The 15594-nt window shown below is 36.7% G+C and overlaps 1 protein-coding gene across 4 annotated transcripts; it reads left to right on the top strand.

Annotated features, from left to right (window-relative positions):
* The first annotated feature begins 747 nt into the window (after window positions 1-747).
* Window positions 748-7172, top strand: LOC132065683 (polycomb group protein FIE1-like). Of its 4 annotated transcripts, none has more exons than XM_059459188.1 (13): window positions 748-1025; window positions 3718-3783; window positions 3885-4007; window positions 4342-4422; window positions 4600-4692; window positions 4825-4900; window positions 5596-5675; window positions 5776-5847; window positions 6086-6145; window positions 6231-6327; window positions 6602-6665; window positions 6756-6815; window positions 6900-7172. In XM_059459188.1, exons 1-13 carry the CDS (start codon window positions 849-851, stop codon window positions 6961-6963), a joined length of 1113 nt encoding a protein of 370 aa, XP_059315171.1. In that variant the 5' UTR covers window positions 748-848; the 3' UTR covers window positions 6964-7172. The 4 variants fall into 4 exon arrangements, 3 of the variants coding, with proteins under 3 accessions (XP_059315171.1, XP_059315172.1, XP_059315170.1); XM_059459189.1 differs by having other exon boundaries at window positions 817-1025; window positions 3718-3742; XM_059459187.1 differs by lacking the exon at window positions 748-1025 and adding an exon at window positions 1830-2660.
* Window positions 7173-15594: the final 8422 nt, after the last annotated feature.

The following is a 15594-nucleotide window of genomic DNA, read 5'->3' as shown; positions in this document are numbered from 1 at the left end:
CAAAATTTTAGTCGTATTTTTATATACAAAACATAATTTCAACTTTTAACTACGTCTTTTGAAACTTAATTGTGGTGAAATGATAAATAGTGTCGTTATGTTTAATCAGGTCTCGTGTTTCAGCCCGGCTGAATATAAAACACTGTTGTTAGGAAACACTTTATCCTCCAATTATGGGACTTTTCTAATTCAAATTTAATAAACGCTGCTCCCTCGTCCTAACTTAAGTGTCTTACTTTCCTTTTTGAGATATCCCAAAAAGAATAACTCTTTCTACCGTTAGTAAATTAACAATTCAAACATCTTTGCTCCTTATATTACTTGTCCACTTAATTTTTAAAAGTCAGACTATATAAATTTTAACTAACATTTTGAGATATATTTTTTTTACCATACAGATATGAGAATAATTGCAACTTGTAATACTTTTCGTGTAGTTTTTAAATATCTAAATTATAATTTCAAAATATTGAACTGATCTAATCCAATTTAACTCCAAAAATTGATTAATTTGACTCTCAAAAAACAAAACATGACAACTAATTTGAGGCAGAAGGAATACATGGTAAATTTAAAATCACAAAATTAAAAGAACATATTAATATATTACATACCTCTCTAATTTAATTTTATAAAATTTAACATCACACTTTATTTCTTAAATTCCGTAACTACTCCGTAAGTGGTCAAACTAAGACAAACGTATTGGGACGGAGGCAGTAATAATACATAAATTAGAAGCATCAAATAAGCGAAGGGGTATCAGAAGGGGCTTCGCTGGACGGACAAACACATACTAGTATTTCCAGTGTTTTGGTGTCTAACCTGCATAGAGTGAACAGACAACAATGTCGAAAGTACCCATAGGTTGTGAACCGGTGGTGGGATCTTTAACACCGTCAAAGAAAAAGGAATACAGAGTGACTAACAGACTCCAAGAAGGCAAACGGCCGTTATATGCTGTTGTTTTCAACTTCATTGATGCTGTCTATTTCAATGTTTTTGCTACCGTTGGCGGAAATAGGGTATTCCGTCTCATCCTTGTTCTTTTTCTTTTAGGGGTTTGGTCAAATCTATTTTCTTTGTTCTTCTCTGTAGGTTTTCTTTTTTTAACCAATTACTCCATTCGTCTCAATTTATGTGATATAATTTTACTTTGAGAAAGAAAGGAAGACTTTTGAAACTTGTGGTCTGAAACAAACCTTATATATTTGTGCTGATGTAAATCATTTTATTAAGGGAAAGTTTTAAGTTAAATTATTTCTAAATATAGAAATGTATCTTTCTTTTGGGACAGACCAAAAAGGAAAATATATCACATAAATTGGGACAAAGGGAGTATTGGTTTTGTTAGAGATTTTTATGTCAGCTTTCTGGATTGAAACGGATTAACGGGTACGGTATGGCCGATCCAGTTGTTTGAGGTTGAAGCATTGCTCTTGTTGTTGTTTTTCTTCTGTTTGTTGGCTTCATGTTTTAGTATAAAAGTATCAAGTTTCATTCTTTTAGCATTTGTCTCGAGTTCTGCTTTTTCAATTAGGGATGAGAAGCTATGTGGCTCGAACTCTTGAAAAATGTCGACGGGTGAGTGTCAGATACTCAAAATGTAGTGCATTTTAGAGAATCCGACACGGGTGCGGCAACTTTTTTGGAGAGTCGGAGCAACATGGGGGCCGAGCCACATAGGGACGAGGGGGTTCATCTGAAAAATAACAATGTTTATACATGGTTAAAATTAGTTTTTATGTATATATAGGAGATGTTGAACCCCCTTGGCTTCTTCATGTGTTTATTTTTTAATATTTTCCCTTAGTGAAAATCCTGGCTCCCCACTGGCAACGTGGCTGAGAAGTACAAGAATTCACGAGTCTGATTTGAGCATATACTACTAGTTTGAGGTTGAAGCATCTGTATTGTAATTCTTGTGCTTGTTGGCTTCATGAATTAATATGGAAGTTTCAAATTTTCATGCTTTTAGGATTTATCGCTGTTTCCATTCCACAAGTGTTACGGATAATCTAGGTATGTGATACAACAACAAAATACCTGGTGTAATCCCACAAGTGGGTAGGGTGGTGTGTACGCAGACTTTACCCTACCTCGTGAAGGTAGAGAGGCCGTTTTTTATAGAACCTCGACTCAATCTAGACATTTGATGATTAATAAATTAATCAGACAGTTCAGATTAATTAGCCTCATTTACACAAAAATGATTACTGAATGATTCTTTAAATGATTACTGAATGATTCTTTTTCATCAAAATTATAAATTTATTAGATTACCTTACAAAATTTATTACTAAACCAAACATAGAATCTAAATACTAAAACTTTGGCGAAAAAGGAAAATTGAGAAACAGTGAGAGGGGTATAAAAGTAGTGAGAAAAACGTCCTCTTTCCATTTTTTTCTTTCTTCTCTAACCTGAGGCACCAGAGTAAGCAGAGAGCAATGTCGAAAATCCCTATAGGGTGTGAGCCAATGGTGGGATCACTAACGCCGTCCAACAAAAGAAAATACAGAATGACTTGCAAAATCCAACAACCCAACAAATGGAAGAACAACAACAAAAAAGAAGGCAACCGCCCATTATACGCCATTGTCTTCAATTTCATCGACTCTCGCTACTTCAATCTCTTTGTTGCTGTGGACGGAAATCGAGTATTTAATCTCCTCCTTCTTTTTCCTTTAGGGGATTGGTAAAATTATACCGATTTTTGGTTTGGTTAGCGATTTGTGTGTTACCTTCGGGAGTAACGCTAATAAAATAATTGAGTTCTCAAATGAAACGGGTTAACGGGTAGGGATATAGCCGTCCCAGTAGTTTGAGGTTGAAGCTTTGCTGCTGTTGTTGTTCTTGTGCTTTTTGACTTCATGAATTAGTATGAAATTTTAAAAAAAATCATTCTTTTAGGATGTGTTTCGCATTCTGCTTTTCAATTAGGGCTGAGAAGTGCAGAACACATGTGATTTTGGGCATTTACTACTACTTGTTAGCTTGGTGAATGTGATACAGAAAAGCTGTACTATTTAGGTAGAAAACATCTGTACTATTTAGGTAGAAAACATCAATCTTTTTTTTTCCCATCTTGGTCTATCTATTTGTTTTAACACCTTAAGGTCAATATTAGCTCATCTGTTGCTCGTTTCAGATGAAATGTGCCAAAAATTGACCTGAAAGTTGCTTTAATGTTGATGGTTCAAGGACCTCTTTTGTTTCCTACAATTGCTCTTATGCTTATCTTGGTAGATTCGTTGATGCATCACAAACTAAAATGTCTTTATGCACTTAGGATGGGTGGGCCAGCTTTGTTCAAAGTTACCTTGTATGCTGTACCTTACTATTATAAACTGTCCATGCCAAAGATAATGATTTTCAGAATTACGTATAAACTGTAAAATCTTATACTATCTCTTAACATTGTGAAGTTATGCTTTTATACACTGTTCTATTTCTTATCAAACCTGAAAGTTATGCATGATGCAAAACTTTTACTGCTTAAGATAAATTCATAATTCAGAAAGGTCATGCTCTTGTAAATGAGGTGTATTTTCTTGGTGTAGATCATTTCATCTGAGAATTGTTCAATAATATGGAACTGAAAGAAGATAATAATAACAGAAGAATCAGAGTGCTAGCTTCAGTATACATTTCTACTGTATGCCAATTGTCGATAGCTCAGACTTATATGCTTTTGATTTTCTGCTGGTTTGTCAGGTTACCGTATACCAATGTCTCGAAGGTGGTGTTATTGCTGTGCTGCAATCTTATATTGATGAAGATGTAAGAAGTTGCAAGTACTCAGTTGTTGCATTTGTACTTTACATATGTCATCTCCTATGCTTAAAAAGCTTTTGGCCTTTTCCATGTGCTTTGTTGATCAGAAAGATGAATCATTTTACACGGTAAGTTGGGCCTGCAATATTGATGGGAGTCCATTAGTAGTGGCGGGAGGAATAAATGGAATTCTCCGTGTTATTGATGCTGGCAATGAGAAGATACACAAGGTCTTGTACATGAAATCTTTCATTCGCTTTTACATGGTTAAACAAAAGTAGCCGCTTCTTTAGTTATAAAAAATGAATATCTGCAAATGAGTTCGTATCATCCATCTAATTAATCTTTATCTGAACACTAAATTATTTCCTTTCTTCCATGATCCGATCCATCTTGTTCATCATGATATGAACAAGTTAAGTTTTTTGTCATGATTCGTTCCATGTTAAGTTTTATTAACAATACAAACTTGAAAGATAAAGGTGCTCTTGAAACTAGTTACACGTTAACGTAATAGCATATGTCTATTCACCTTTGTTAATCTACTTGTTTATGATTGAACAGAGCTTTGTTGGGCATGGAGACTCAATAAACGAAATTAGGACTCAAGCCTTGAAACCATCTCTTGTAGTATCTGCCAGCAAAGTATGTTATTTAAGTATCCTTCTCCTACTTTGTTTCTTAACCCTTCCTCAAAAAGGAAAATTGTATTTTCCTCTAAAATGGGAAGAAACAATTGTACTGTTGCAAGATGTATGATGAGTGTCAACCAATTTTGCATCTGTTTCACATGGCATATTTTAATTATCACGAGTGTTCCAGGATGAATCCGTTCGCTTGTGGAATGTTCATACTGGAATATGCATTTTGGTATTTGCTGGTGCTGGGGGTCACCGAAATGAAGTACTCAGTGTGGTAAGTTACTCTGCTAACTGCAGTCCCACTCCAACGATGGAGCTGGTGGCAATGTAATGTCTTTCACATCTAGTGTCAACAATACTAGGAACTAGGATTTTGAGCTTATCCGCTGGTTTGTGATGGTTGTAGGACTTCCATCCTTCTGATATATATCGCATTGCTAGCTGTGGAATGGATAACACTGTTAAGATCTGGTCAATGAAAGGTAAAATTTGTAACACTTCCCATTTTACATAGATTGTTGAAATGATATACAGCTAACTGACTAAGTATCATCATCTACTAAAACTTTGGAAAAGAGAAAAGGTTGTGATATCTAGAAGAGCAACTTATGATTGCTCATGTTCTCAGGGCTTCTCCAGAAGCTTTGGGATGATGTTAATATTGTGCTTACGAGATGCCTCTACTTTTTCGGATTTGGTGACTTGTCACCTATATACCGTGAACCTGACACGACTACCTGGAGTGTTAAACTAATGACTTGCACCCAATCTACAACATGGGATACATTAATGTAATAGCAGATATATCTATGAGGATATCCTTGTCTTCGGTTACAAGTGTTGAAATTAAGTCAATTGTTTCAAAGATCCAATTGTAGTTATAAATGCACCAACTAGAAGGAAATATGAGTCAGCATGCAGTTATCCTAAACATTTACATATTCTGGCGTTGACAATGCTTGTTATCTAGACTACTTTACTACCCCATTTATAGTCGCATATCAGCAAATACTGTCCTGTTGTTATTGGTAGGAGGATGTAGTGTTGGCTGTGGATCAGATTTGTATTGCATCATCTATTCCATTGGTGCTAAGTGGTTACACAAGTTTGAAAAAATAAATGAAGTAACATCAATTTGAGCTGACATGTCTTTTCTGATGAACATCTTGTGCTGCAGAGTTCTGGACATATGTAGAGAAATCATTTACTTGGACGGATCTTCCTTCCAAGTTCCCCACAAAATATGTTCAGTTTCCGGTGAGTATTGTCTTATTGCTTCTCTCCTTCCCTGCCTTTTTCCTTCTGAAACTTTGGTTGGAGATTTTTTTCTTGCTGTAACCTCCTTTTATCCTTTCAGATATTCATAGCTTCAGTCCATAACAACTACGTTGACTGTAACAGATGGCTTGGTGATTTTATCTTGTCCAAGGTGAATGGATTGACCTGCTTACTACTGAGTTGTTTGTTTTTTCCAACTGTTCTGCTGTATGAATTCTTGATTGGCATTAGCTTCCTTTTCTTGGAGATATTTACTATTCTGAATTCAGAGAGGGGAAATCAGAATAACCTGGGAACCTTGGAAAAGCAAAGGATAGCTTTATATTTGACCACAGATGGTCTTCTCATATAACCTGTACTGATCTGTAAATTTTGTTGGAAATACTCAGAGTGTTGACAATGAAATTGTACTATGGGAACCAAAAATGAAAGAACACTCTCCTGGAGAGGTTAGTCCGGTCATGTTTGGGACTGTCTTTTTGGTAATTATTTTCTAAATAGAAAATTTCCTAATACATATTGCTCTACGTTTAGGGCACCGTTGACATCCTCCAAAAGTATCCTGTCCCAGAGTGTGATATCTGGTTCATCAAGTTTTCATGTGATTTTCACTACAAAGCAGCAGCTATAGGTAATTCTAAGTGTTTTATCAATTTTTTTCAACATTTATTTTATTAATGGGCTGATCACTGGATAATGCTCAAATTTGGAATTAAATGTTACTGCTTGTGTAAGACCATCTGTGTTTCTGAGTTTGGTATGAAGTAACTTGGAACCCAGAGGGCAATCGAGATTATCTAATATTATGCTATTAGCCCAAGTAGAATACAAAGGAAAGTTTTTCGATGCATTTCCTGGTTTCTCCTAGCAAACTTGAATTCACCGTTTGACCTTTTATCTAACAGGAAATAGAGAAGGGAAGATCTTTGTCTGGGACCTACAGACCAGCCCACCAACTCTTATTGCAAGGTTGATCTCCGTCCATGCGCTACTCCCTAGTGTCTGATCCTCCTCATTTTAATGCTTTGGATTTCAAGTGTTTGTGCTTGACTTTTGCAGGTTATCTCATGTTCAATCTAAATTACCAATTAGACAGACTGCCATGTCTTTCGATGGAAGGTTAAGATCCAAAATCACTTTACCTGCTTCTTTGCGTATGTTTTTGCAACCTGTGCATTAACTAATTATGTCTTTGTTCTTCAGCACCATACTTAGCTGCTGTGAAGATGGGACTATATGGCGCTGGGATGTAGTAGCAACTTCTTGAGTTTCAGCAGAACAGGAGACATGTCTCCTGCTGTGCTAGTGAATTAACTTGTATTATTAGTGCTTGACATAATGCTGTAATTATAGCTTTTGGTAGTGGCCAAAACTAGTGTGGCCTTGAGTAGGTCTGAGATTGTTGCTAAGTTGTTGAAACTAATCTTAGTTTGTTTGTCTGAATTGGCGTACTTTCCTGATCGACCTTTTCCCCTGCCTCCAAGTATGTGCTAGATTGATCTCTGTAATGGCTCATGCTGCAAGAGGTTGAAGGAATGTTACAATGTTACAGATTATTAAATGGAGGTCCTAGTGTTGTTATGATGATATGATGACAAGGAATCAGATAGCAAGGAAACAGATCAAAAGTCATAGCAGGTCCAGTAGTTAGTTAGGAGGTTTGAAAGTTAGTTAGAATTCAAAAGTTAGTTACAACTCCTATTGTTAGTTGTTAGTACAGGCTGTCCAATTGTGAGAAGTGGTTATTGACAGCTGTTGCTTTGTAGATTAGGAGTTAAGCATTCACATGAATCTATAAGTACTTGTAACTACATTTTCAGTCAATCATTCATGAATATACAAGATTAACTCTTCCTCTCTCTATATTTCTATTTTAGCTTTCTCTCGGATTATTCCCTGAATTGCTAGTTACAATTCTTCGACTAGAACCCTAGAATTGTCTATCCTTGTTGTTGATATCCCCTTACTATTCCATAAACAACCGATATACACTGATATACAGTGAATATACATCAATTGGTATCAGACCCACTGATTCTCGGCTGCAAATAATGACCAGAAGTAATGAAATTGTGACAAGAAGCAAGAATCAAGACCAAGCTGGTGAAGAAATGGGTGATAGATGGACTCAGATCCAAGAACAGTTACAAAAATTAATGGAGGGAATGAACAATATGAATGAACGCAATGTAGCAGCTGATAAGGAGATGATGGAAATGAGAGCTGTTATCAATCACATGAATGGAAAGGGCAAGGAACAAGAAGTGAGAAGAGCAGAATCTTCATCTGTTGATAGGAATTGCTCTGTGGATGTTGTACCAGAAGGAAGAACCAAAGAAGTTCATGCTACTCACAGTGGTAACTTCTTTACTAGATTCTCTAGACTAGAATTTCCCAAATTTTCTGGTCAGGATCTGAGAACTTGGCTTTATAAGGTGGATCAGTTTTTTGCTATGGATGAGGTCCCTTTTGATCAAAGAGTAAAGGTAACTTCTATTCACTTAGAAGGGGAGGCTATTGCTTGGCATAGATCATTTATGAAATCTAGAGTAGATCCTACTTGGACTGAGTATGTACTGGCCTTAAATGAAAGGTTTGGAGAGGTTTGAAGACCATATGGAGTCCTTGAAGAACTTAACTCAAACTGGTAGTGTTAAAGAGTATCAGGCTGAATTTGATAGATTGTTAACTGTTGTTAATTTGTCAAATGAAAACACTCTAAGTTGCTTCTTAGGAGGCCTTAAACCTGAACTGAATAAAGCTGTTAAGATACAAGCTCCTAGAACTTTGATGCAAGCTTACAAAATTGCAAGGTTGCAAGAAGAGATGTTTGAAGCTCGAGCCAAAACATGAGGATTGAAAATCGTCACTAAACTCCGCACTCCTACCTACCCTAAGTCACTACGGACAAACACCTTCCAAAAATCACCAAATACTTTCAAAAGGTCCTTTGAACCAAATTCTTCAAAAACCAACAAAATTCCTGGAAGAAGGTTAACCCCTGCAGAGATGGATGAGAAAAGAGCTAAGGGACTTTGTTTTTTCTGTGATGAAAAATATGTCCCTGGGCATAAATGTAATACTAATAAGCAGATATTCCTGGTGGATATGGTGGAGGAGGAACAGATTAAGGAAGATAGGATAGAAGAATCATTAACTGAGTACACAGAAGAAGTTGATGAGTTCATGACCATTTCACTTCAGGCCTTTACAGGTGTCATGGGATATCAAACTATAAGGGTAACTGGCTACCATGAGAAGAAACCTTTACAGGTTTTAATAGACACCGGAAGTACCCACAATTTTATTGATAAAGAAGTAGCTAAGAAGCTAGGATGCAAGGCTAGTTCTATTGTGGAACAATCGCAAGTGTAGCAGATGGAAGGAGGGTCCAAACAGCTTCAGTTTGTAGAAATATGCAATGGTTGTTACAGGGTACAACATTCAGTTCAGATTTCTTATTGTTGCCCTTGGGTAATGTTGATATTGTCTTGGGAGTCCAGTGGTTAAACACCATGGTAGGATCCTCTTTGACTTCAGAAATAGAACCATAGAGTTTATGTACCAGGGTAAGAAGCATGTTCTAAGGGGGGCAAGTACTTCAGTCAAATCAACCAAAGCTAAGTCACTCAACCTCATAGAAGGAGAAGACACTCAATTCTTTATGCTATCACTGATTTCTGGATTGGAGGATGATCTGCAGTGTCATAATATACAAGCTACTCAAGGTGAATCTCTAACACCTGTTATAGCTGTCCTAATTAAGCAATATGCTAGCATCTTTGAACCCCCTACCACTCTTCCACCCCATAGAGGCTCATTTGATCATAGAATACCTCTAATGGAATCTGCTAATCCTGTCAGTAAGAGGCCTTATAGATACCCTGGCATTAAGAAGGATATCATTGAAAAACTTGTTCAAGAGATCTTTGGATCAAGGTGTTATACAGCATAGTACAAGTCCTTATGCTTCGCCGTTGTGTTGGTGGGAAAAAAGATGGTAGCTGGAGATTATATGTAGATTACAGAGAGTTAAATCAGCTTACTATAAAAAATAAGTTTCCAATACCAATAATTGAAGATCTACTGGATGAATTAGGTGGTGCAGTTGTGTTCTCAAAAATTGATTTAAGAGCTGGTTATCACCAGTTAAGAATGCATGAGGATGACACTCATAAGACAGCTTTTAAAACTCATGAGGGGCATTATGAGTTCCTAGTCATGCCCTTTGGCCTGACCAATGCACCCTCATCATTTCAAAGCTTGATGAATTCAGTTTTTAGACCACTATTAAGGAAGACAGTCTTGGTCTTCTTTGATGATATCCTAATCTACAGCAAGAGCCTAAGTGACCATGTTGGGCATGTCAAGCTGGTTTTTGACTTGATGCAAAGGTATCAACTGTATGCCAAGATGTCCAAGTGTGCCTTTGGAGTGCCTAAGGTTGAATATCTGGGCCATTTCATTAGTAAAGAAGGTGTTTCCACAGATCCAAAGAAGATTGCTGCAGTTGGAAACTGGCCCATTCCTAGCAATATTAAGCAACTCAGAGGATTTATAGGTCTTCTTTGGTTATTATAGGAGATTCATTCAAGGTTTTGGTTTTATATGCAGACCCTTACATGATCTCCTCAAGAAGGAAGGGTTCAAATGGTCTGAGGAAGCCACTTTAGCATTTGAAAAGCTGAAATTAGCACTGATTTCTGCACCTGTTCTAGCTATGCCAGACTACTCTAAACCTTTTGTGGTGGAAACTGATGCAAGTGGTAAAGGTATTGGTGCTGTGTTGATGCAACAAGGGCATCCAATTGCCTATATTAGTAAATCCTTGGCACCAAGGCATCAAGCCATGTCAGTCTATGATAGGGAGTTGTCGGCTCTCATATTTGCTGTCACCAAATGGTCCCATTACTTGCTAGGAAGACCATTTACTGTCAAAACTGATCAGAAGGCACTAAAGCACTTGTTAGAACAACATATTCACACTGATTTCCAGGTCGCTAGTATTTCTAAACTTATGGCATTTGATTTCTCCATTGAATATAAGAAAGGGGCAGAAAACAAAGCTGCTGATGCCTTGTCAAGAAGACCTGATTCTGAGTTATTGGCAATCTCACTACTAGTGCCTCATGATTCCCTATTTGAGAAAATTCAAGCAACTTGGACAAATGACTCAGTGTTGCAGGACTTAATTATCAAGCTACAAGCTCAACCTTTTAAGTCCTTCACCTGGTCCAATGAACAACTTCGGTGGAAGGGCAGACTTGTTGTGGGCAATGATCCACAGTTAAAGCAGACTATTATTGGGCTATGGCATAATTCTACACAAGGTGGGCACTCTGGAATGGATGCTACTATCAGAAGGGTTCAATCTCTTTTTTATTGGAAGTCTCTTACTGCTGACATCAGAGATTTCATTCAGAGATGTGATGTGTGCCAAAGACACAAATATGATGTCGCTTATCCGGGTTCTTGTCGCAACCTCTACCTATACCTGATGGGGTGTGGACTGATATCTGCATGGATTTTATTGAAGGCTTACCTAAGTCTAAAGGTAAGGATGTCATTCTGGTTGTAGTTGACAGGTTGAGTAAGTATGGTCACTTTATATGCTTGCATCACCCATATACAGCTCAGTCTGTGGCACAATCCTTTCTTGATCATGTCTTTAAACTGCATGGGTTGCCTGCTACTATTACTAGTGATAGGGATCCCATATTCCTCAGTACTTTTTGGCAAGAATTGTTCACGTTGCAAGGTGTCCAACTGCATAGGTCTACTGCTTATCACCCTCAGACTGATGGTCAGACTGAGGTTTTGAATAGGACACTAGAAACTTACTTGAGGTGTTTTTGCTCTGATTGTCCTACTGATTGGTCCAACTATTTACCTTTAGCTGAATGGTGGTATAATACCACATATCACACAGCTATAAGGTGCACTCCCTATGACGTTTTGTATGGTCAAAAGCCTCCTATTCACCTTCCTTATTTGGCTGGGGAGTCATCTTGTGAGATGGTGGACGGATCCTTGGCTAGGAAGCTATTATACTTCTCTTGAAGTTTCATATTTCAAGAGCTCAACAGAGGATGAAGGATCCGCCGACAAGCACGGTCCGATAGATATTTTGAAGTTGGTGATTGGGTTTATTTGAAACTCGGCCTTATAGGCGAGCCTGTTCTTTGTCGACCCTACAACAAGCTAGCTGCTAAGTATTTTGGGCCCTATATGGTTGAAGCTAAGGTGGGGGCTGTAGCCTACAAGTTGTTGTTGCCTCCTGAGGTGCTCATTCATCCTACAGTTCATGTCTCACAACTGAAGAAATGCCATGAAATTCCCTCTACATTTACTCATCCTCCTGTGGTTCAACTTTCTAGTCCTTATTGTCCTAATCCTGAAGCTGTCCTTGATAGAAGACTTGTCAAAAGAGGTAATAAGGTTGTGGCTCAAGTTCTAGTGAAGTGGTCAGACTTAGATGCAGCTGATGCTACTTGGGAATTTGTCTCTGAGTTACACCACAGATTTCCTTCTTTTCAGACTTGAGGACAAGTCTGTAGTTTTGTGGGGGGTATTGTTACAATGTTACAGATTATTAAATGGAGGTCCTAGTGTTGTTATGATGATATGATGACAAGGAATCAGATAGCAAGGAAACAGATCAAAAGTCATAGCAGGTCCAGTAGTTAGTTAGGAGGTTTGAAAGTTAGTTAGAATTCAAAAGTTAGTTACAACTCCTATTGTTAGTTGTTAGTACAGGATGTCCAATTGTGAGAAGTGGTTATTGACAGCTGTTGCTTTGTAGATTAGGAGTTAAGCATTCACATAAATCTATAAGTACTTGTAACTACATTTTCAGTCAATCATTCATGAATATACAAGATTAACTCTTCCTCTCTCTATATTTCTATTTTAGCTTTCTCTCGGATTATTCCACTGAATTGCTAGTTACAATTCTTCGACTAGAACCCTAGAATTGTCTATCCTTGTTGTTGATATCCCCTTACTATTCCATAAACAACCGATATACACTGATATACAGTGAATATACATCAAATATACATCAAGGAAGGACACCAACTATGCTTAAGATGTGTGATTATAAGTAAATAAATGTAATCGTATTTCAGAAGTGCCGAGGTTGTGCCAAAATTAAATGTTACTAATTTGGCAAACTACAATACAATATCAAAAAACCTCATACATGCAGACGTGGTGCCAAAAATCAATGATGCTCAATTCAGCACAACATACTATGAAAAAGACGTTGGGTGATTATTTTGTTCTCCCCGATCCGTAGGAGTAATATCCATCTTTTTAAGTTATTTCGTAATTCCTTTGGGTGATTATTTTGTTCTACCCGATCCGATCTTATATTGATTTTCTTTTTTATGGATTGCCATTTCAACTTTCATGCAGAAAAATAAGTTTTTAGGATTTTTTCAAATTTTAGTCACAAAATCTTGCTTGTATTTTTATATCCAAACACAATTTCAAGTTTCAAATACATTTTTGAAACTTAATTTGACTTTCTTTATCAAATATCAAACAAATCACGTCCAAACCAATTAAAATGTCAGGGATGGAGGGAGTATATTCAAAAAAAAAATACTTAGTCATTTGCACTCCCCTTAATAAGATATTAATACCTAAGGAAAAATAAGTAATTTGACTAAATTATCCCTAATTAAGTGTTGAATCTGGTCACTTTACACTTAATAGAACAAATCTAAAAAAATATGATTAATTCTTGATTTGGTAAGTACAACAACAACAACATACCCAGTGAATCCCACAGCGTGAAATGCAGGGAGGGAAGCATGTCTTACCCCCACCTAGGTAAGGAGGCTACATTTCGGAAGACCCTCGGCTCAAGAAAAAGCATAAGAAAGGTCAGATACGGACAAACAAATCAAAGCAATTATGAAAATGAAAACAATGAAAGTAAATAAGCCATTATAAACCAACAGATACTCGCAGAAATCAAGAGACAAGAAACTATAGAGCAATATAACTACTCGTAAGAAAGGATAAACGCGACTACCTACTAGCCTTCTACCCTAATATGAGTCCTCCATACCCTGCTATCTAAGGTCATGTCCTCGGTAAGCAGGAAATGATTTGATAAGTAGACACTTTTTTTTAACCAAAAAAAAAAAAAGTAAGTCGACACTTTTTGAACCGTGGGAATACTTGTTTTGTTTAGCTTTTTGTGAAATTTTATTGAATTAAGCAGGCAGCTCAGTAGGGGTGGGCGTTCGATTCTTTGGTTCGGTTTTATCAAACTTCGGTTCGGCTATTTCGGTTTCGGTTTTTTGAAGATGGACACCGAACACCGAACCCAACATGTTCGGTACGGTTCTTTCGGTTTCGGCTTTTTGAAGTTCGGTTTCGATTTTTTTGATATGATATTAGAAGCGATTCCATTTACACTAATTCATATTCTCAAAAGCAATAAAACATAAAACTGATAAATTGAAATCAAAATCACACAAACAGGATACATAAGGACAGAAAACCATAACCATGATATAGGATTACTAGGTGTTATATACATACAGTAAGAATAATTAAGAAAACACATAAAGGACATACATTAATCCTAAAAGCACATCCTAATCACCTTCCTTTGTTAAGGATATTTGATTTTCTCAACTGAAGTGGAAAATTAGGAACACTAAAGCAAAAGAGGGCTTGTTACAATTGAGTTTTTTTTTTTGCTTAAACTTGATGGGCCTAAACTATTTTAATATTTTTTGGGTAATGTATTAAATTTCAATTTAAACCGAAACACCGAACTCTAAAAACCGAACACCAAAGTTTCTGAAAACGTAAACCATAAAGTGTTCGAGTTTGGTGAAATATTCCGAGACCTCCGCATGAAAAAAAAAATTATTAACTAATATTATACCACTGAGCAGTAAGCTTAGCGAAATTTTTTATTAATAATGAAAATAACGAAATCAATTACAAAATGAATAACTACGCTTTGCAAAAGTAAAAAACTATAATCAACCTAAGAGTATCTCAACTCTAAGAGCCTGTTTGGATGGGCTTAAAATAAGTAGCTTATATGAATACAACTCCTAATTTCTCCAAGCTCTCACCAAATGTGAGAATAGACTTGTCAAGAAGAGAACAAACTGCAGTGCGTGTTCGGTTTGGCTATTTCGATTTTGGTTTTTTGAAGGTGGACACCGAACACCGAATCGAAATAGTTCGGTCCGGTCTGATTTTTCGGTATTTATGTCCAACCCTGAGCTCAATAACCCAAATTATGTTTTACCAGAAGCCCAAAACATAGACAAGATGCAAATGCAAAACTTGAGTTTCTGGGCATTGCAGTAGAGGAAGAGCAAGTTTTGACAGTATTTAAGCGAGATACACGAGTTCTAATGATTTTTGGCAACAGAAAAACATTGCAGTTAACCCTGTTTTGCATTTGCAATTGAGATTCATGCACGTCTCAAAGCAGCTTTTAACACAGAAATCGTATGAACACAGGCACACTGCCTAAAAAGGCATCAAACATAGTACTTGTTAAAATGGGCCCATTCGATCAAACTGTAACCATGTTATTGTTAAACTACTCTGTTAAAAGAATTGCGAGTTCTACAGAGCCATAAAGTCCAATTCAATCTTCATTTATCTTTCCTAAGCCAGAAATCCACAGTTAAGAGAACAGAACAAACTCAGCTCCCAACAATTGACATTGCACAATTGTCTGAAATCCATCAACACAAAATTAAAGTGCCAACAATTCATACACCCTTGCAATTATATGCTACTACTTAAAATTAATGCAAGCCAAGTATCATCTTTAAAATTAATCACAAGAACAAATACACAATCAAAAAACCAATATCAACACAAATTAAAGCGAGTATGAAACATGTGAAAC

Source organism: Lycium ferocissimum, chromosome 7 (assembly GCF_029784015.1).
Source record: "Lycium ferocissimum isolate CSIRO_LF1 chromosome 7, AGI_CSIRO_Lferr_CH_V1, whole genome shotgun sequence".
NCBI classification, from domain to species: Eukaryota; Viridiplantae; Streptophyta; class Magnoliopsida; order Solanales; family Solanaceae; genus Lycium; species Lycium ferocissimum.
Note: the sequence above shows the minus strand (reverse complement) of the source record. Positions and strands in the feature narration are given on the sequence as shown.

Bases quoted from the DNA above. Each gene is read 5' to 3' on its own strand.
- LOC132065683 (XM_059459187.1), top strand. From the start codon at position 2,451: ATGTCGAAAATCCCTATAGGGTGTGAGCCAATGGTGGGATCACTAACG. The intron at 2,661-3,717 runs GTATTTAATCTC...CTGGTTTGTCAG, and splicing joins TTGCTGTGGACGGAAATCGA to GTTACCGTATACCAATGTCT. The intron at 4,901-5,595 runs GTAAAATTTGTA...CTTGTGCTGCAG, and splicing joins TAAGATCTGGTCAATGAAAG to AGTTCTGGACATATGTAGAG.